A 20,857-nucleotide genomic window follows, 5' to 3' on the forward strand; every position below is an offset into this window, starting at 1 on the left:
GCTGCTATTAGGTCTCCCCGGAGCCTTCTCTTCTCCAGGCTGAACAACCCCAGCTCCCTCAGCCTGTCCTCGTAGCAGAGGGGCTCCATCCCTCTGATCATCCTCGTGGCCCTCCTCTGGACCCTCTCCATCAGGTCCATGTCCTTCCTATACTGAGGGCTCCAGACCTGCACACAATACTCCAGGTGAGGTCTCACCAGAGCAGAGTAAAGTGGCAGAATCCCCTCTCTGGATCTGCTGGCAACGCTTCTTTTGATGCAGCCCAGGATGGGATTGGCCTTCTGGGCTGCAGCTGCCCACTGCCTGCTCATGTCCAGCTTCTCATCCACCAGCACCCCCAAGTTCCTCTCCTCAGGGCTGCTTTCTAACACCTCACCCCCAGTCTGTATTGATGGTGAGGATTGTTCTGGCCCAGGTGCAGAACCCTGCACTTGTTCTTGTTGAACCTCATGACCTTTGGGAGAAGGGACGGGCCACTCAGGAGGACTACAAGGATGTCATGAGGTTACGCAGGGAGAAAATTAGCAGGAGCAAAGCCCAACTAGAACTTAATCTGGCTACTGCTGTAAAACACAATAAAAAATGTTCCTGTAACAAAAGGAGGGTTAAGAAGAATCTCCATCCTTTATTGGATGTGGGGGGAAACAGAGTGACCAAGGCTGAGAAAAAGGCTGAGGTACTTCATGCCTTCTTTCCCTCCTACACCAACATGGATGGGCAACAGACAGGAGGAGCTGGAAGCCATTGCACAGCTGGAAAACCATGACACAGTCACCATCACAGAAACATGGTGGGATGACTCTTGCGACTGGAGTGATGCAAGGGATGGCTAGGAACAATTCAGAAGGGATAGGCAAGGAAGGAGAGGCGGAGGGGTGGGCCTGGGTGTTAGAGGGGGTCTGATTGTCTAGGAAGAAACGGGAATACCCAACAGATCAATACCTGGCTCCAAGCCTGGTGTCACCAGCAGAATTTTGGGCTGCTGGTGAGAGACGGGGTAAGCCTGTCTCCGAGGGATGGGATCTTTGCACAGGAGTTGACAGGGCTCATCAAAAGAGCTTTAAACAAGATTTGAAGGGGTAAAACCAGACTGGCTAGAGACAGGCCTGGGGGTGGCACACCAATGTTTGAGGGACAGTGTGTGATCCTTCAGTCTGCCATCCCAGTGGAGGCAGGAGGTGGAGATCCATGCGACAGTACGGATGCAAGGGTTATTGATGTGTTAGAAACCACGAAAGCATCCGAGCATGGTCAGGTAGGAATTAGGTCACGGGATCAATAGCCAAACTGAAGTACATCTACACCAACATGGATGGGCAACAGACAGGAGGAGCTGGAAGCCATTGCACAGCTGGAAAACCATGACACAGTCACCATCACAGAAACATGGTGGGATGACTCTTGCGACTGGAGTGATGCAAGGGATGGCTAGGAACAATTCAGAAGGGATAGGCAAGGAAGGAGAGGTGGTGGGGTGGCCCTGGGTGTTAGAGGGGGTCTGATTGTCTATAGATTAATGATGGTGACGATAGGGTTGTGTGTTTATGGGTAAGAACCAGGGGGAAGGCCAACAAAGCAGATATCATGGTGGGAGTCTGTTATAGACCACCCAACCAGGATGAAGAGGCAGATGAAACATTCTACAAGCAGCTGGGAGAAATCTCAAAATCACTCTCCCTTGTTCTCAGGGGGACTTCAACTTACCAGATGTCTGCTGGACTGCGTTGGGCAGAGTGATCACAAATGATAGAGTTTGCAGTGCTTGGAGGAGGGAAGCCAGCAGAACCACCACCTTGGACCTCTGGAGGGCAGACTTTGGCCTGCTCAGGAGCCTGGCTGCCAAAGTCCCTCGGGAGGCAGTCCTGAAGGGCAAAGGGGTCCAGGAAGGCTGGACATTCATCAAGAGGGAAATCTTAAAGGCTCAGGAGCAGGCTGTCCCCAATGTGCTTCTTCCCGCAGCCAGCAGGGAAGGTCAGCCCAGCTGAACAGAGAGCTTTGGGTGGAATTCAGGGGAAAAAAAGAGAGTTTATGAATCATAGAATCATAGAATTGTCTAGGTGGAAGGGACCTCCAAAGGCCATCTAGTCCGACCCCCCCGCAGTCAGCAGGGACACCCCCAACTAGACCAGGTTGCCCAGGGCCTCATCGAGCCTCTCCTTGAATATCTCCAGGGAAGGGACCTCAACCACCTCCCTGGACAACCTGTCCCAGTGCTCCACCACCCTCACAGTGAAGAACCCTCTCCTCATCTCCAGTCTAAATCTGCTCTTCTCCAGCTTAAAGCCATTGCCCCTCGTCCTGTCACTGCAGGCCTTTCTAAACAGGCTCTCCCCAGCCTTCCTGTAGCCCCCCCTCAGGTACTGGAAGGCTGCTATTAGGTCTCCCCGGAGCCTCCTCTTCTCCAGGCTGAACAACCCCAGCTCCCTCAGCCTGTCCTCGTAGCAGAGGTGCTCCATCCCCCTGATCATCCTCATGGCCCTCCTCTGGACCCTCTCCATCAGATCCATGTCCTTCCTATACTGAGGGCTCCAGACCTGCACACAGTGCTCCAGGTGAGGTCTCACCAGAGCAAAGTGGCAGAATCCCCTCTCTGGACCTGCTGGCAACACTTCTTTTGATGCAGCCCAGGATGGGATTGGCCTTCTGGGCTGCAGCTGCCCACTGCCTGCTCATGTCCAGCTTCTCATCCACCAGCACCCCCAAGTCCCTCTCCTCAGGGCTGCTTTCTAACACCTCACCCCCAGTCTGTACTGATGGCAAGGATTGTTCTGGCCCAGGTGCAGAACCCTGCACTTGTTCTTGTTGAACCTCATGACCTTTGGGAGAAGGGACGGGCCACTCAGGAGGACTACAAGGATGTCATGAGGTTACGCAGGGAGAAAATTAGAAGGAGCAAAGCCCAACTAGAACTTAATCTGGCTACTGCTGTAAAACACAATAAAAATGTTCCTGTAACAAAAGGAGGGTTAAGAAGAATCTCCATCCTTTATTGGATGTGGGGGGAAACAGAGTGACCAAGGCTGAGAAAAAGGCTGAGGTACTTCATGCCTTCTTTCCCTCAGTCTGTAATAGTAAGACCAGTTATCCTCGGGGTACCCAGCCCCCTGAGGCAGAAGACAGGGGCAGGAGCAGAATGAAGCCCCCATAACCCAAGGGGAAGTGGTGAGGGAGCTGCTATAGCATTGAGACACACACGTCTACGGGGCCAGAGGGGACCCACCCAAAGGTACTGAGGGAGCAGTGGAGGTGCTCACCAAGCCCCTTGCCATCATTCATCAGCAGTCCTGGCTCACTGGGGAGGTCCCAGGTGATGGGAGGGTAGCAAACGTGATGCCCACCTATAAGAAGGGGCCAGGAGGATCTGAGGAACTCCAAGTCTTGAAGTCTGATCTTGGTGCCAGGGAAAGTTATGGAGCAGGTCACCCTGAGTGCCATCATGTGGCACACAGAGGACAACCAGGCAATCAGCCTGTGGTTGTGAAAGGCATCTCCTGCTTGACCAACCTGATCTCCTTCAATGACAAAGTGACCTGCCTGGTGGACGAGGGAAAGGCTGTCAATGTTGTTTACCTGGACTTCAGCAAAGCCTTTGACACCGTTTTCCACAGTGTCCTCCTGGAGAAACTGGCTGCCCATGGCTTGGACAGGAATGCTCTTCGTTGGGTGAAAAGCTGGCTGGAGGCTGGGCCCAGAGAGTGGTGGTGAATGGAGTTAAATCCAGTTGGTGGCCGGTCACGAGTGGTGTCCCACAGGGCTCAGTACTGGGGCTGGTTTCTGTTTAGTATCTTTATCAATGATCTGGATGATGGAATTAAGTGCAGGGAATGGAATTAAGGGCTGGGTCCAGTTTTGGGGCCCTCACCACAAAAAAGACACTGAAGTGCTGGAGCGGGTCCAGAGAAGGGCAATGGAGCTGGTGAGGGGTCTGGAGCACAAGTCTCCTGAGGAGAGGCTGAGGGAGCTGGGGGTGTTCAGCCTGGAGAAAAGGAGGCTGAGGGGAGACCTTCTGGCTCTCTCCAACTCCCTGAAAGGAGGGTGTAGCCAGGGTCGGTCTCTTCTCCCAAGGAACAGGCGATGGGACAAGAGGAAACGGCCTCAAGCTGTGCCAGGGGAGGTTTAGGGTGGATATTAGGAAAAATTTTACACGGAAAGGGTTATTAAGCCTTGGAAGGGGCTGCTCAGGGAAGTGGTGGAGTCACCATCCCTGGAGGGATTTAAAAGACATGTAGATGTGGCACTTACGGACATGGTTTAGTGGTGGACTTGGCAGTGCAGAGTTAACGGCTGGACTTGATGATCTTGAAGTTCTTTTCCAACCTAAACAATTCTATGACTCAATGGGAGAGTCACCTCTTTGGGTTAGGGACATCTGTCCGTATTGAAATTTCCTTATTTGAAACCAGCATGTCTGTTGGAATCAGGAAACGACACTCACCAACCAGATGCCCGGGGAGCAACGGGGCTGAGAGCCATTTGCCATTTGGAGCGGGTGCCCCAGGACATTAAACATATCCTGGACATGCCATGGGCCTGATTAGAGCATATTCCTGCTTCCACACATCAGAAACGTGCCACTCTTAAGATTTATTCCGTATTTCTTCCCAGGAGCAAGAGACAGCCCAGGCTGCTGTGCCCGGTCCCCTCGCAGGCAAGTGCAGGGCTGCAGCCAGACTCCATCCTGCTCCGTCCCGTCCTGCTGCCACCCAGCCCTGAGCCAGGAACCCAACGTCTCTGCCCTCACCCTCCATCTCCGTGCCCCCTGCCCAGCACAAGCAGCAACCATCAGGCAGATGGCACTGCCATCACCGTGTTAAAGAGAGGGGTTTTCAGGGTACATGGTGGAAAATACCTTGAAAAACGCTCTTCAAACTGCCTCAGATTCTGCAGAAAACAGGCTCTGATCAAATAAACACCGACCGAGGAGAGCGTACACCAGCCCAAAGAGAATCCCCACTCAAGGCAACAGACAACTGCAAGCTGAGGATGTTTCACGTTCTGAACTCCAGTGGAGAAACTCCACCACGTGGCGAGTGAGGGCTCCTCAGAGTTCAGTGTATTTAAGGCCAAGGCAAAGAGAAGATGGTATCACCCCTGGCGCTGGAGCGGCTCCCTCTGGGTTGAAGGCCCAGCACCCGGCCGAGGGCCCGCAGCCTGACACGGCTCCAAGGCGCTGCCCGTCCTCTCCTGCACCACAAAGGCATCACAGCTCCAACCAGGCACCACCATCACTGGAAGCAGCTTCACTGTCAGGGCACATTTTCCTTCCCCTGTATCTCTACGCCAACCAGTTTAGTTTCAAAATTTGCCTGTTGGTATCAGCAGTGGTAAACTGTGGAACTGTGGTGAACAGGGGAACTGGTTTCAAAATTTGCCTGTTGGCATCAGCAATGGTGAACTGTGGAACTGTGGTGAACAGGGGAACTGTGAGGCAGGAGTCTTCCCAAATATATTTGACATCAACATCACAGAGCCTCTAACGCAGATCCATATCTGGGGTGGGTGTCCTTGGTGGTGATTTACAGAGTGGCGGAGGCACCTGCAAGAAACTCCTCACGGGGACGGTGGGTATTTACATTTTAAATTCAGACTGAGATGGCAGAACTCTCTCTCCTTCCTGGAGCTTCACTAAACATTAGACATGGAAAAGTTCTGTTACTCTTGCTTGTGACAAGATCTGATGAGAAAACAGGACTGAGGAACTGACCAACAGGTGGTAAAACCCAGCCCAGGGTGACTATTTCCAGTGGCTCACCCGCGCTGCAGGCCCTGCTCCGCTGCCACCCCTCCTCCACTGTGAGATCTTCACCCGCTGAGTTAAATCTCCAGCCCAGTTCATCCCAGACACGACAGACCAGACCAGCCTCTCTCCCTTCTCAATCAATCCAGGGCCACAGGAAATTCTGGGGCTGCTTCTTCTTCTTCTTCTTCTTCCTCACAGAAATTAAATTTAGTGACCACAGGTTGCTTCTGGGCTTCCCCGTGTCACCAGGCCAGCGCTGCTCCCCTGCTCTCGGAAGAGACAAAGTCCTTCATCACTGCTTCCGTTAGTTTAGTTTAGTCCCTCCATTTCCTCTCCCTCTGTTTATCTTCTCTAAAAAGCACCTTCTGTTTTTAAAGGTTTAGATCTTCTTTTCAAAGAGGAAACAGCAGTGTGAGAACTTGGGAGCATCTTTACATTCAAGAAAGACTTTTGCCTTACAGATCCTCTTTGAAGGAATTCCTTTGTTTGATCACTTAGGCTTTTTTCTTTCCTTAAACTCCTATCTGTTTTGGACTGTGAACGAGCATTATTGTTGGTCACTGCTGCTCAGACACTGACACATCACACCGAACGCAATCCCGCTGCAGTAAAACAAACATGGATTAGTTTTTTCTTTTCATAAATTGTTTCTGGTCATACTAAAGCTGGAAAACAAACCTCCTGCTTCTTGACGAACAGAAAACAGGACCACTTCCATTAGCACCAAAAGGATTTTAAATGAACAGTTCCAGGGAGCTCCTTTCAAATCATAAAACGTGAATTTTACATAAAAGTGTGTTTACAAATAGTTTCTGCTTTACACTCAGCTCTGCCCATCACTGACCAGAAGTTATATACATACAGACTAGCCCAGTAGCTTCAACCACTTGCAAGGAGACTGCAGAATTTATTTAAGAAATAAAAATAGGATTTCCTGGCTCCTAGAAATTCTCTTCAGCCTGTCGGATTCAGTCACCTGCCGGCCCCTGCGGCCTCGGGGGGGCACTAAGCTTTGGGGGAGAAGGGGTACTGGGGGTGCCACCAATCCAGGAGCCGCACACTGTGCACCGGGTCCAGCACCACCTGCACCCCCTGCTCCAGCCGGGGCTTCTTCCCATTGCGAACTGGGGCATCCTGGAACACCAGGCGCACGCGATGATGCCTCATGTCTGTGCTCACGTTGATGGTGAACTGCAAGGAAAGAGACCAGGAGGGGTTTCAGAAAATCCAGGTGATGAATAAAGAGTTCTTAAGAGTTCATTTTTAGATTTTGGTTTTTAAATTCCTCTAAATTGTCCAAGTCTAAGGTATTTCAGGTGCTGAATCTACAGCACTGGATTCCAAACAGTTCTCTCTGACTGGCAACCCCAAATAATAGTGCCAGAATCATAGAATCATAGAATCACTGAGGTTGGAAGAGACCCTTGGGATCATCGAGTCCAACCATCTCCCCTACTCTACAAAGTCCTCCCCTACACCATGTCCCTCAGCACTGCATCTAAATGTCCCTTAAACACAGCCAGGGATGGTGACTCCACCCCCTCCCTGGGCAGCCTGTTCCAATGCCCGACCACTCTTTCAGTGAAAAATTCCTTCCTAATGTTCAATCTAAACCTCCCCTGTTGGAGCTTGAAGCCATTCCCTCTCATTCTATTGTTAATTACCTGTGAGAAGAGACCAGCACCAACCTCTCTACAGTGTCCTTTCAAGTAGTTGTAGAGAGTGATGAGGTCTCCCCTCAGCCTCCTCTTCCTCATACTAAACAGCCCCAGCTCCTTCAGCCGTTCTTCATATGATTTGTCTTCTAGGCCCTTCACTAGTTTCGTTGCCCTCCTCTGCACTCGCTCCAGCACCTCCAGATCTCTCTTGGATTGAGGTGCCCAAAACTGGACACAACACTCCAGGTGTGGCCTCCCCAGTGCTGAGTACAGGGGCACAATCACCTCCCTACTTCTGCTGGTCACACTATTTTTGATACAAGCCAGGATGCCATTGGCTTTCTTGCCCCCCTGGGCACACTGATGGCTCATATTCAGCCGCTTGTCAATGAGAACCCCCAGGTCTCTTTCCTCCAGGCAGCTCCAGCCACACTTCCCCCAGCCTGTAGCGCTGCAGGGGGTTGGTGTGGCCCAAGTGCAGGACCTGGCACTTGCCCTTGTTGAAACTCATGCCATCGATATTGGCCCAGTGATCCAATCTCTCTAGGTCCCTCTGTAGGGCTTCCCTATCCTCCTGGGAATCAACACTCCTGCTTAACTTGGTGTCATCTGCAAACTTGCTGATGATACACCCTATGTCCTTGTCGAGATCGTCAATAAAGACGTTAAACAGAAATGGTCCTAACACTGAGCCCTGAGGCACACCACTAGTGACCGGCCGCCAGCTGGATTGGAATCCGTTGAGCATCACTCAGAAGTGACCCCGAAAGCGAGTGGCTGCCAGAGGAAGTCTGCACCTTGCTGCCCTACTCTTACCCGAGGCTCTCATGGACACAGGTCACCTCTGAAACCCTGACTGACCCGTACAGCCGAGGTGCTGCCCCACACTTGGCCACTGCTCTTGCCTAAGCACACCCGGCTCTGCCGCTCTCTGGAGCTGAGTCTGTGGAATTTGGTTCAAAAGCTGCTCCTTCTCCCAGCAATAACCAATCAGGGACTGTATACACGCCAAAAGAATTTACTCATGTAGGTTTTTGGTCTCAGAATTTACTGCTGTAAGGTAAGGAGATATTTACATGAGGAGGGAAACCTCCTCTTCATCTGCATCCCCACCTGCTGTACCCTGCTGGAGTACAGACACCTACTCTGCCCCAGATGCTGCACAACCACAGCTCTCTGCAGATTTTCTACATCATCTGTGTTTGTGCACCAAATAGGGAAGAGCTGATGGAAACACAGAAGCTGATCTGAGGAGATCCTCAGCATTTCCTCTGATCATTAACCTTACAATTCCTGGAATTGGTTTGTCGAGGCAGCAGCGTGATTTACACACCACCAAAGGGGTGTCCCCTTCACCTCCCCACACAAACTGCACACACACACACTCTTTGCCTTGTGCATTTCTCAAGCTCTCACCAAGGTAAACGTCATGCCCATGACTATTGGCACGAATATGAAGTTGAAGGTGGTGATCTGCAGCAGACAGCAATCCTGGTCCGGATTTGTATGCACTTCTTCATACTGAATCGGTGGCTGAAGGACTTTGCAACACTTGCTCTTGAATCTGGGAGACTTGAAAGAAAGAGAGACCTATTCAGCTGAGCAGGAACCCATGATGGGAGTTTGGCTGCTCCTTCTTAGTGCCAAGAGGGAGGTTCTCACCCCATAACCACGTTTGGGCAGAGTGTTGCATGAACAACAAAAAGCCATCACTCAGGACAGGTGATTTGCAGGATTTCCCCTTCTTTAGAGGGGAAAGCTACAGAATTCCCCAGGCTGCCCAAAACTACGTGCTTCTCCTGAGACCCATTACTGGAGGTTTTCACTGGCAGTGTGGGCTTTCTTCACTTCCCTGGGGAATCCTTGCAATGGTAAAACAAGTTCTTTCAGATTTTGGTCCACATTTTGACCACTGCTACCAGATAATAGACTATTTGACTGTAATCAGTAGCAATGACGCAAAGATTAGATCATAGTAACAAATGATTCACATATTACAGTGGAGAAAGGAAACCAGATGAGGAAATAAAAATGTAGGATTCTAAACATCTTGGTAATACAGGCTGAAAACTGAGTGCAGCTTGAGAACATGCTTTGGCTTATCATGGGAGTCAGAGTTTCCATTTAATATCTGAACTCATAAAGTTTATTCTTTTCTACCTCCCAGAAAAATCATCACTGCTGCAAAAAGAGTCACAGCCTTTCCGGTTCTTCTTTCTTACCTGCTTTTTGAACTTGAAGTTGAATTCCCACATTGCTTCTTGTCTGTTCCCTTCAATCTTTTTGCACCAGAAAAGCAGACACTGAGGTGGAGAAAAAAAAAGAAACACAAAATTATGAAACCCTTAAAGGCACCGCTTGAAATAAGTTTTAGTAGAGCATAAAGGCTTCCAATTACAAACACAGTGACACAGGAGCAGTTAGGAACCACTTATTCCAATTAATTATGTTCAAAGAACACACTCAGCATTTAGGTCTCCCAGTGTCAAGTTGGCCAACCTGTCATGCAACTGGATGATACAACTCATAGCCACTGAGGTGCTAAACAGAAAAATCCCACTGTGTAATTTTCCATTTCATAAGGTAGAAATGAGAGGTCCAGATTCACCTGCTCCTCTCCACCCACCAAGAACTTCCATTAAACTGGACTCCAAACAAGACTAGAGCGAGTAACAACTAAAATCAGAATAAGGATCAAGGAGAGAATCTAGAGGGAAATGCAAAGACCATTATATGAGGTACGAGGTGTCAGATGAGGAAGTTCGTAAGACATTTTGGTGTCAAAAGAAGACCTTGACATCACTAGGCACTGACTGTTGTACTTCAGAGCACAAAAACACCACCAGGATAGCACAGCCTGATCAACCTACTGCACCTTTTTAAAAGATAATGAGAACATGGCCTACAGTAGAGGTAACCAGCACTGCCTTCCCACAAAGACACACACCAGGAGTCCTCTGACCTCATCCCGTTAGCACTGCGTGGTCCACAGGACCCATCCCAGCATGCACAACTTGTTCTAGCAGGAGTCCCAGCAGAACTCCTGTATTAAACCGAGTAGTAAATCCCCTGCCTACCAGTGAGTGGAAGCAGCTACCCTTCAGCAGCCAGGAAAAGAATGTGCAAGTCAGTCTCGCCATCACTAAGTGTTTCTACACCACAGATGCCAGCCCACCACGGCTGGTCTTATCTTCTAGCAGTGTCAGCAGCAAAAGGAATAGTAATATGGGTAAGGATGACAACTCCTCAAGACAAATGCAGACTCTCCCACAGCAAGAGAAGGCCTGACTGGGCTGCGGGGTGAAGCACACGTTTAATTCCAGGACAGTGTGACCCCAACGAAAACAAAGCCAGAGCCAGCCTCCACCATGGGGGCTCTGAAATTAGAGACTACAGGTGATACGAGACACTTTACTTCAACTCTGAGTCACGTCCATAAACTAGAGTTCGTAAAGGATCTTTTATCTCAACAATCTTCACAAGGTGAACACCAAAGCAATGTGGAGTCAAGCTCAGAAACATGCACTGAGTAACCTCCACCCGGCAGGAGGTGGCCCTCAATTCTTTCCAATAAAAATGTTCTCCAGTTCTTTTTTTAACTCAGGTGAGCAGCAGGTGCTGCTGAGTTTAACTCCAGCATCAGTGGCATCTGTAGTTCACCTGCAGAGACAGCCTGGTCTAACAACTTGTTTGGTCATGGCAAGTAGTGAAGCACAAAACGGTCAGTACCTCCTAAGGGGCAGAGGATGTCGTCCACGGGTCAGCCGTCCTGCCCTTCAGACGCGCTGTACGGCCTGCCGCTCCACCAAAAATAATGGGGGTGTCTTTAAAGGGCAAACACTTCTGCTGACACCATAACGGCTCCAGTGTCCCACACAAGCTAGGCTAGGGAAAGAAAAAAGGAAATTAAAGAGGAAAAGCTAGATTTGATAACACCCGGGTCTGGGGTCTCCTCTTGCCACATGCAGTTTATGTAGGCGTTTGCCATTAGTTTCAACGACCCGTAAAGGTATAACCAAGCCCATGAAAGCAAGAACGTGGGGAGGCAGAGTCAGCTCCTCCTCCAGACCCACTGTGCCGAGGCATTTCAGCGCACACAAACACAGCTGGAGCTCAGAGTCTCGCCATGCAGAGGTACAGCAAGACCAGACTCAGGATGGCTCGTTTATGCTCCAAGGGGTTAGGTCAAACCTCTAGTGTTCTAACAAAGCCTCGTCACCATTTAATTTCCTTTTTTAAAAACTGCATAATAGAAGACTGCACTTGAGGAATCTTCCTCAAACCGTTAGTACAGTAGAAGCACTAGCAGTGGGCACCAAAGCCGTTATGATGTCAACACAAATGCTTCCAAAACGCCGAGCCTGCCAGCATCACCTCTGGGTTTCCAGCTGTGAACAGCCCTGCTACCAGATCCGAGCAGTGGTAGGAAGTTAGACTCAGAAGGACTAAGGTTAACTTGAAATTTCCTAGAAATGTTTTGCCTTTTTTTTTTTTTAAGAAAGACGATACCCAACCAGGGGATTTGAGAAGAGAACCAAGAGCTCTGGTTGCAGAGATAAGACGACACACAGCACCATGTGCTTTTCTCCTGCTCTGCAGCACCACCTGCTTGTGTTACTGCTGGATGCTCCCTAAGCCATCTGACATTTGTCTCCAGTATCCACCCAGGGAGAGGAAGAAAGGAGGGATGTCACATAAGGTGAGATTCTATTTTGCATGGGAAAGAAAGTACAACTGTTGAACCAAAACCACTTCAGTTTGGCTCCAAAAACCTCACTCAACAGGTTTCTGACTTTGGATTTGGAGGGCGGAGAATTCACACTGTTGCTTAAGCTGCTCACGGAGTATCAGCCAGTTGCAAGTTAAAACCAAACAAGAGACACAAAGGCATTTCAGAGTTAATAGTAAACAGCAATTAAAGAGAAATGGATATGCAAGTGCTCCAAGCTGGGATAGCAAAGGGAATTGCCTGCCCACACCAGAGACAAACCCTTCTCAGCACAACACAACCGCAGCCCCAGGCCCAAAGCAGACAATGGCTCTGCACGTGTGCCATGCTCACACACGTGTGCCATGCTCACACTGCCTCACACTGCACTACCCTCTGCCCTCCCTCCCAGACACCAGAGACCATGGATGACCTGCAGGAATGCAGTGTGACATGACTCCCTTTCAGAGGCTATCAGTGTCACTGCTGATCTCTCCAGATGCCTGCTATGGAGAAAAGATGTATTCTGGCAGACAGGGTGAGAATAAAGCAGAAGATAAAAAAAGCTGATCCTACTGCTACCTCCTTTCAGCAACTAATTTGCAACAGAGGAGGGGAGAGACGCAAATATCCCTACCAGTTCTAACATCCAGTGCAGCAAGTGCCTTTTTAGTGATTACAAAGCTGTTGTGGTAGGACTTGGGCAGAAGTTACTCAGAAGGGTAACTAGAATCCTCTGCAGGAGAAGCTGTATGGATACAAGTAACCAGCATCCTTTTAAAAATCACTCTCCAGAGTTAGTAACCATCCTACACCCAAGCTTCACTTGCGTCCATCTAAACATCATCCATTTTTCTACTAGGAAGAGAATAAAAAACTAGAGAGAGCGCAACGTTTCAGAAATACCCAACTTCCTTAGTGATCCCACTTACTCTGGAATTTTTTAAAGTGCTGGGAGTACTGTCTGGAATAGCTGGATTCCTGGAGACTCGAGATGCGAAGGGCTCGTACATGTGGTAGAGCGACCGGATGACGCAGGCACGGAGACAGTGCAGCTTCTCCATGGACTCCGGCCGCAGGCGCAGGGGCAGGTACGCGTCCAGGCTGTAGTGCCTGCAAAGCCAACGACAAACCCAAGACATGCTGAAGGGTCAGAATGCCAGAGACACGAGGAGAGGGCTATGAAGAGATCAATGTTGAGAGAAAACTGAATGTTGGCTGATCAGAGGACTTTTGTCAACTCTGAGAGCTTCAAGGGGTTTGTGCTGCTGAAGTCTTAAAGACTTTACCCGCATCAGCCAGGTTTCCAGCACACACGTAAGCAAAACGTGCTAGAATTCCTCACTAACTCCTCGCAGAGAGTTTGCCTAGAGAGACCAGATGGTGTTTTATCTGCAGGATGCACAAAGCCCTACAGATTCCTGCTGGTTCTCAAGGACTCGCTTTAGCTGAGCCCCACCACACGCCTGAGAGGGCTGCTGCACAGTCCCAGTGCCCACGCTCATGGGCCATTCTTTAAACAAATGCCAAAAGAGCCTTTTCTGGGGAACTTCACCCTAAAAACCAGGGGTGAGGATGACCATGGCTGCTGTCTGCTCTGTGCTCCTGTTGCTTGCGCCTCCTGGGCCACAGATAGAGAAATTTAAAGAAAATGTTCTGTCCTGAAGGAAAGTGCAAGTGACACGCACCAGGACACAAGGATTTGTTTCAACTTTTGACCAGCCCTTTGCTCTCCTCTTACTTTATTTATAACTTACTTCTGGCACTGCGACAGCTCCAAAACGCCATAGTTTCTCTCAGGTCACCCTAATTACAGGAAGGTGGCCATCATCAAAGCTTAAGGCAGGGCAAGCTTCTATCAGTGATGTTTGCCTGTCTCTCAGTAAGGAAATGGCACTGACCCTACCGTAAGCACTTTGAGTGCTTTACACACAAAGCACACTGTTACAGAAAGGAGCGTGCAGGCCATGGCAAGCAGAAAAGCACACAACAATTTGAGATTTTATATGGAGCATACAGGAATATGTCACACAGATCCATTTCCAGATCCAAAGCAGATGCAACAGACCACAACCTCTTGACAAATGAGGCCTGTGTCACCACCTCAATATGCAAACACCATAGGACCCTGGGCTAGAGGGGATTATTCCCTTATTTATAGCTCTTCAGAGAGCTGGTCATTGCTGAAACCTCCTACAAATAGTATGAAAAATTCTCTAGAGTCTCACCTTCTGTACAGTCTGGTCCAGAAGGCGGCAGTGCAAGTAACAGTCCAGGCTTTCTTGCAAATCAAAGAAAACCGGACAATGTCTTCGGGGCGAATGTAGGAAGCCAACAACAGCCAGATGTCAATGGGGTATTCTTCTCCACCTCCCCCGTCAGGATCTTCTAAATGCAATGAAGGAACGTTAGTGCAGTAAATAACCTCTTTATCAAGGCACATCTAGAGGTATGTGCTTTACTGCTGAGGTAGCTGCAATATGTATATACATCCAGGCAGCTAAACGAGCCCTAGTTAATACCATTTCATTACCACCAGTTTCCAGCAGCACGCGCTTGCCCACCCGCACAACCGTTCCACCTCCCCTTTGCTGGACACATGTCATCATTTATCTCGGCTGTGCTGTCTGCACAAGGGCAGAGTGGCAGATTCAAAGAATAATTCAGGCTGAAAGGGTTCTCTGGAGGTCTCTAGTCCAAACTGCCCTGCTCAAAGCAGGCTGAATTACATCATTTTGTTGGGGATCTTGTCCAATAGAGTTGGACGGAAACCCCACAGCCTTTCCGGACCCTCGAGTTCTGACTGTATCCAAGGACGGAAACCCCACAGCCTTTCCGGACCCTGTTTCCATGCTTGACCCTTTCACAGCAGGAAAGGAATAAAAATTGGATGGCAAATACAGAGATAACTTTATGTAAAGGAGGGCAAAGCTCATGCATTTTTATCAAAACTGCTCATTGAAAAGGTTATCAAAAAATGCTTTCCAATAGAAGTCCCTGAACATTAAGACACTGCCAAGCCCGTCAATTCTTTGTTCTAACGGTCACAATATTTTTGTAGGAGCTCTGCTAGGGAGGGCAAGCAATTCTCTTCTGCGACTGGCTAATCAGCTGCTTTTCTTAAACCTGTAATTTCATTAAAGCTTCTTGGATGGGAAACATTTAATGCAAATCACATGAACAGAATGGCCTGTTCTTCCCCTCAGAGGTGTCAGAACTGCTCAACCAGAACTGAAGGCTCAGAAACTCCTTTCATTCCTGTGGTGTTTTTAAGTTCCCACCACACGCTTTTCTACAGGCATCGCTCCAACTTTAGGAGAAAAGTACTTTTAAAGAACATAAATAGCTAAACAATACTGAGCATTAGGAGCATACAGAAAAAAAGAAAGAAACCATACAGCTTGTACAGTGCTAAGAGAAAAACCTGCCATGAGGTTTGTGAACAAGTGGCACAAAGGAGGTGTTTAAGAACTTGAGGGTGCCAGATCTAATCCTGAGACAGCAGGTTAATAACAAAGGACAGCACTTTATCCTCATGGGCTAATTACATAGAATCACGGAATTGTCAGAGTTGGAAGGGACCTCTAGAGACCATCCAGTCCAACTCCCTGCCAAAGCAGGGCTGCCCAGAGCACATCACTCAGGAGCATCCAGGTGGGGCTTGAAGATCTCCAGAGAAGGGGTCTCCACACCCTCCCTGGGCAGCCTCTGCCAGGGCTCTGCCACCCTCACCCCAAACAAGTTCTTCCTCATATTTGAGTGGAACTTCCCATGGTCCAGCTTGTGCCCGTTGCCCCTCGTCCTGTCACTGGGAACCACTGAAAAGAGTCTGGCTCCCTCCTCCTTCAACCCACCCTTGAGATACTTGTCAGCATTAATAAGGTCTCCCCTCAGCCTTCTCTTCTCCAGGCTAAAGAGTCCCAGCTCTCTCAGAGCTGGGAGAGCAATTATTCCAGGAGCTCACACTAATTGCTATGTCCTGGCCAAGGAGAGCCCTGGATGTGATCACTTCCTTGCACCACTCCAGATTTATGGCAGGCACACCCACAATGGCTCTAACATCCACTTTGTTGCTTCAGCTCTGGCTCAAGAAGCCACCAAACTCCAAAAGTGCTGAACCTCAGAGTGCAGCCAGAAGCACAGATGATCTATCACCATTTTTTCTTCCCTATACATGTAGCAGAAATAAGTAAGACAAGCTTGTGGTAGAACAGAATACTGTCTTTCCAGACTCATAACCCCCGTAAGTGTAGCCACTCACATATTCTTATTTTCCCAGAATTCTGAAGGATGTCTAAATAAGAGCTTAAATTCCTCTCCCAGAGGGGTGCTGTGCACCTACAGGCTGGGGTGGATGTTGATGTGTTACATAAATTAGTATCAGCATTAATAAAGTTTTTCTTAAGCTCAAGAAACCAAGTTAAAATTTATTTCTCAACCTAAAAGCAACCTGTATTAGAAACTCCTGCAGGATTGCACAGCGCAGTGGAACCGTTGGCTGCTTACACTGTGCTGCAAATTGCTTTCTACAGAATTGCACAAAGTACAAATGCTGAAGGATGTGCCTCCCTGGAATTAACTTACTATGATGCCACTGGGGCCAAATTCACCCACTTGCTGGAAAAAAAAAAAAAAAAAAAGCCCTCTATCCCCATTTGTAACCACAGGCTTGGAAACATCCTGAAAACAGAGCATTAGTTGGCAAAATCCACACACTGTGGAAAGCAGCATTGTTCTTTCCCCAAAGCAAAGCCTGCTTTCACCAACTGTGTGTTCAATGAAGTAACATCCAGCAGCAAAGTTTCACAACTCTTTCGAAGAGCAGCATTCATTTTCCAAGACTGAGAGAAGTTTACTGAAAGCCACGAGCTCTTGGGCTTTGATTTCATGCCCAAGGCTCTGCCTTTGTAAAAAGGCAACACCTCTGATCAAGTACCAGCAAGATGCCCCATGATTAGGTTAGAGAATGCCCCATGATTAGCCTGTAAATAGCAATCATTAACATCACACCGAAGAAGATGCAGAAACAGCCCCCACAGAGCCCCCCAGGAGCAGCCAGTGACCATACCTTTGTGCCTTTTGCTCTTCTTTTTTCTAGAGGCGGGTCGTCCGTTGATGCTTTCCTTCGTATCCATTTCATCGCTGCTGTCACAAGACTCTCCTGACACGGAGAGAACTTCCTCAGCAGGAACACAAGAAGCTTCCAAACCACAGAGGGATTTTACTAGAATGACAAGCAACGACACAGTAAGTTTAGCAGCAGAGAGGAAAAGGTGATCCAAGTTCAGGAGATACTTCAGTGGAACCACTGCCCCCGCTAAGAAACAAGGCACTAAAGCTTTCCGGAGAGTGACCCAGGCAAGTAAACCCTGGGCCCCAGGATTACCTTGTCAGAGAAAGATTAGCAGGGGTGAGTGAATTGAAAACATAATTATTCAGCTTTTTATTTTAAAGAATGAACAATGAGGACGATTACTAGCACACTATGCAGACGATCCCATTGGTTTAGCTGAAGCTGTTTACAGTTCTGAATAAAACAACAGCCTCTTTCTCTCCAGTGCTAACTGGTTTCCCCGCATACCAGAGCTCCCCTTGCATGACCAGCAGCCTGGCCAGGGCCAGCACCTACCCTGTAGCTGTTCTGGGAACACAGAGGAGATACACTCCCTTCTCAGCAGGACAAAGGCATCCCGGGGCTGATGACACCCAACCCAGCGATACAACTAAGTGCCAAGCACACAGGAACTCTACTTATCCTAGAGTTTAGTGGAGGGAAGGACTCTGGCCTAATGAGGGAAACAAGTTCAATCAGTTGAGTTTGGGATTTTTGCTGCCTCTGGGGAGATGTTTAGACACATCCCTGTCAGGAAATATTATTTTTATAACTTGATCTGTAAATTGAGGGCTCGTTAGGGCAGAAAAATCCACATATGAGGCAGTAATTGAAAAAGAAAGGTGTGGTGCTACGTCACAGCTGCTTGAGGCACTGTCATAGACAGACCAGCATTGTAACAGCATTACAAATGACTTGCAAATAGTCTGTAAAAATCACTCAAGAAAAGTTGAATTTCAACCTATCGTGCTTGGATGAAGAAAACTACTTCTACCATGAGGCACCTGACCGTGCCAGAGGATTGCACTGCTCAAACTCTTCTGTCGCAGACCAAACTGAAGCCCAGGAAGGTTTCAAACATCACAGTTACAGTCACCAGAGCCACTGGAGAGCAAGAAGTGCTATTTGAATTAAAGGGACAGCATGACAAGGGAAAAAAAAATATATCCGGAACTGACCATAAATAAATTTGGGTGAGATGTTCTCATTTCTAACCACAGAACAAGGTTTTGAAATGGTAAGACAGCAGATGGAAAGACGGTCTTAAATTTGATCTTGACTGTACCCACTGAACAGAGATACTTTCAGTGCTTTGTTAAACCAGTTTGACCTCACTTGGCAGTTTGCTTTGTAAACTGCACACATCCATGACAGTGGTGTCCCTCACTGTCAAATCGTGCTGCCCTCTCTACACGCCCTTTTATAGGCAAAAAGAGAAATAGATGGCAACACAAATAGCAGAAAATTATGACATCAAATACAGCCAGGCAAGAGAGCACAACAACTGCTGGAGACTCAGAGAGGGGTTTAGAAAAAGAAACTGTCACACTCTGCAAAGGAAAGATCAACATCTGTCAACAACACAGGTCCATTCACACACGGAATCACACCACGCTGCAATCCTGCAGAGGCACTCTCTCTTCTGCTCACAGCAGCAATTCCCACCCCACCCTTGGGGGTTAGGACAGGGAGGGGAAAAAAGCTCAGGAAAACTCCACCTGGCCTTTGCTCCCCTCCCTGGGAAGCTCCCGCTCGATGGCAGTCACACACACACACAGTGCCATGTTTACTTGGCCCCCTCCCTGGGAAGCTCCTGCTCTCTGGCAGTCACACACACACACACACACAGTGCCATGTTTACTTGGAGCCAGGAGGTGAGCGAGGCCAAAGGCTCAAAGCTCCCCGGGGCAGAGGCTGCTCCAGCTGCCTGCTGTCCCCATGCCATGGGGACACCACACCAGATAAGGCCATAACAGGGTCATGACTGCACCAGATAAGGCGTAGCACAGCCCTGGGGCTGGGGAGGAGAGATTCCTGAGGATCCCCAAACAAGGAGGGGGAAGCCCCAGTGACTCTGCACTGCAAAGACCCAAGAAAGGGGTGGGCAGGGACCTGCTGTCACCTGGAGTCACCCAGACAGCGTGGAGGTGAGCCAGTAACCCAGCAGGATTTTGGGAGAGGGGTTAAGCTGGAAAAAGCAGGCAACACTGGATGCAAGGAGTCATTTGCATTTATTAAGTAAACAGAGTGTGTTAGTTCAGCAGCTAAAATCCAAGGAGGAAGTAGATAACAAAATATTGCAATACCTTTCCAGGAAACCGCTTGTTTATACAGTTCACCAAAAAAATAGCAACACCCTCGGCAGACCTCCTTGCAGCACAGGGGGGAACACATTTGCCAGAACCATCATAACCTTATTTTAATTGCTAATAAAGTTGTCTACTGTTTTATATGAGGTAATAAAGTAATAAAGACTCCTATCGTGTTATTATCCGCTTCAAGCAGGAGGTAACACCCAATAGCTAATGGAAAGAGGCCTCCCATTTCAGGCACTAAGACTCAGCAATTCTTACTTAACTTTCAACAGGCTTTCTACAAAATCTCCTAAAAATCTGATTCATCAGAAGAACAGAGACTCATTTTCAGGCACCAAATGAAACAGATTTTCTCAAGCCATGGAGGAAGAGTTTCCCCACATCATGCAGAGGCCAGCAAAATGGGAAGGCAGGTTCCTTAGTGTAGACTCACCTTCCTGCTGAACTGCATTGGCCACAGCTTTTTTCACCCGTCCAGATTTCACGACAGCTGGGTCTGAGTTAGCATAATCTGCCACCGTCACTGCAGAAGAATCGGGAGACAGGGTGTCAGCGGGATTATGGATTACAGGGGAGGAGATACAAGGTCTAAGAGCTGCAAACCCTCACGGGGACACTCCCCACAGGAACAGAGGCTTGAGCAGGACGTGCAACAGCAGGAAAAAGAGCCCCAACAGAGAGGTGTGGGCCAGGAGCCCCCAGCAGACCTCTACCCCAAGCACATCTTAGGTCTACCAGGCCTAAGGGATCCACCCCCTGCTCAGTCCAGCCCGGGCCTCTCTCCACCTCAACCAACACCAAAGCCCACACCCCCCTCACACACAGCCCAACTCTAGCCTGGTTGATCCTCTAGGCCTCGACTTCCGCAGACCAAGACTCATTCCCCCACTCCCGCACCGAGCCAGACCCCCTCACCTCCAGCCAGAGCCAGCTCTCTCCCTCCACAACCCCGAACGCGGCCCGGCTCCCTTCCTCTCCCCGCTTCCCCTCCTCCCGGCCTAACCCAGGCCCCTCAACCCCTCGGGCGAGGCCACGTCACCCCTCAAGCCCCAATCCAGGCCCAGCCCGTCCATCTCCGGCCGCCTTCTCCCGGTAGGGCCGGGCCCCAGCTCCCCTCAGGCCCCAGCTCCCCTCAGGCCCCGGCTCCTCTCAGGCCCCGCTCCAGGCCCGGCCAGGCCTCACTCCCCTCAGGCCCCGGGCCCGCTCCTCACCGCGCTCGGAGCACACGTCGTCGGCCCGGAACTTGAGGCGTTTTCGGGCGCCCCTCTTGGGCATGGCGGCGGCGGCGGGGCGGCCGCGCGGGGCCATGTCCCGCCCGGGCCG

At 49.5% G+C, this 20,857-nt stretch overlaps 1 protein-coding gene across 2 annotated transcripts; it reads right to left on the minus strand.

Moving 5' to 3' along the window:
* Positions 1-6,457: 6,457 nt before the first annotated feature.
* On the minus strand, positions 6,458-20,851 carry TMEM183A (transmembrane protein 183A). Of its 2 annotated transcripts, none has more exons than XM_014946350.1 (8): positions 20,746-20,851; positions 19,968-20,057; positions 17,175-17,330; positions 14,335-14,494; positions 13,039-13,219; positions 9,621-9,701; positions 8,815-8,970; positions 6,458-6,931 (listed from the first exon to the last, which is right to left on the minus strand). In XM_014946350.1, the coding sequence occupies exons 1-8, from the start codon at positions 20,840-20,842 to the stop codon at positions 6,746-6,748; spliced, it is 1,107 nt and encodes a 368-aa protein (XP_014801836.1). In that variant the 5' UTR covers positions 20,843-20,851; the 3' UTR covers positions 6,458-6,745. The 2 variants fall into 2 exon arrangements, with proteins under 2 accessions (XP_014801836.1, XP_014801837.1); XM_014946351.1 differs by having other exon boundaries at positions 6,461-6,931; positions 14,335-14,491.
* Between the last annotated feature and the right edge of the window lie 6 nt (positions 20,852-20,857).

The sequence above is a fragment of the Calidris pugnax genome, unplaced genomic scaffold, assembly GCF_001431845.1.
Source record: "Calidris pugnax isolate Ruff unplaced genomic scaffold, ASM143184v1 scaffold116, whole genome shotgun sequence".
Lineage (NCBI taxonomy): Eukaryota > Metazoa > Chordata > Aves > Charadriiformes > Scolopacidae > Calidris > Calidris pugnax.

What these genes read in the sequence shown, in the direction of transcription:
- TMEM183A (XM_014946350.1), bottom strand. Translation starts at nt 20,842, where the DNA reads ATGGCCCCGCGCGGCCGCCCCGCCGCCGCCGCCATGCCCAAGAGGGGC. An exon ending in CAATGCAGTTCAGCAGGAAG is followed by an intron (nt 17,331 to 19,967) that starts GTGAGTCTACAC and finishes TTGTCATTCTAG; the next exon opens with TAAAATCCCTCTGTGGTTTG. An exon ending in TGGGCATGACGTTTACCTTG is followed by an intron (nt 6,932 to 8,814) that starts GTGAGAGCTTGA and finishes CTTTCCTTGCAG; the next exon opens with TTCACCATCAACGTGAGCAC.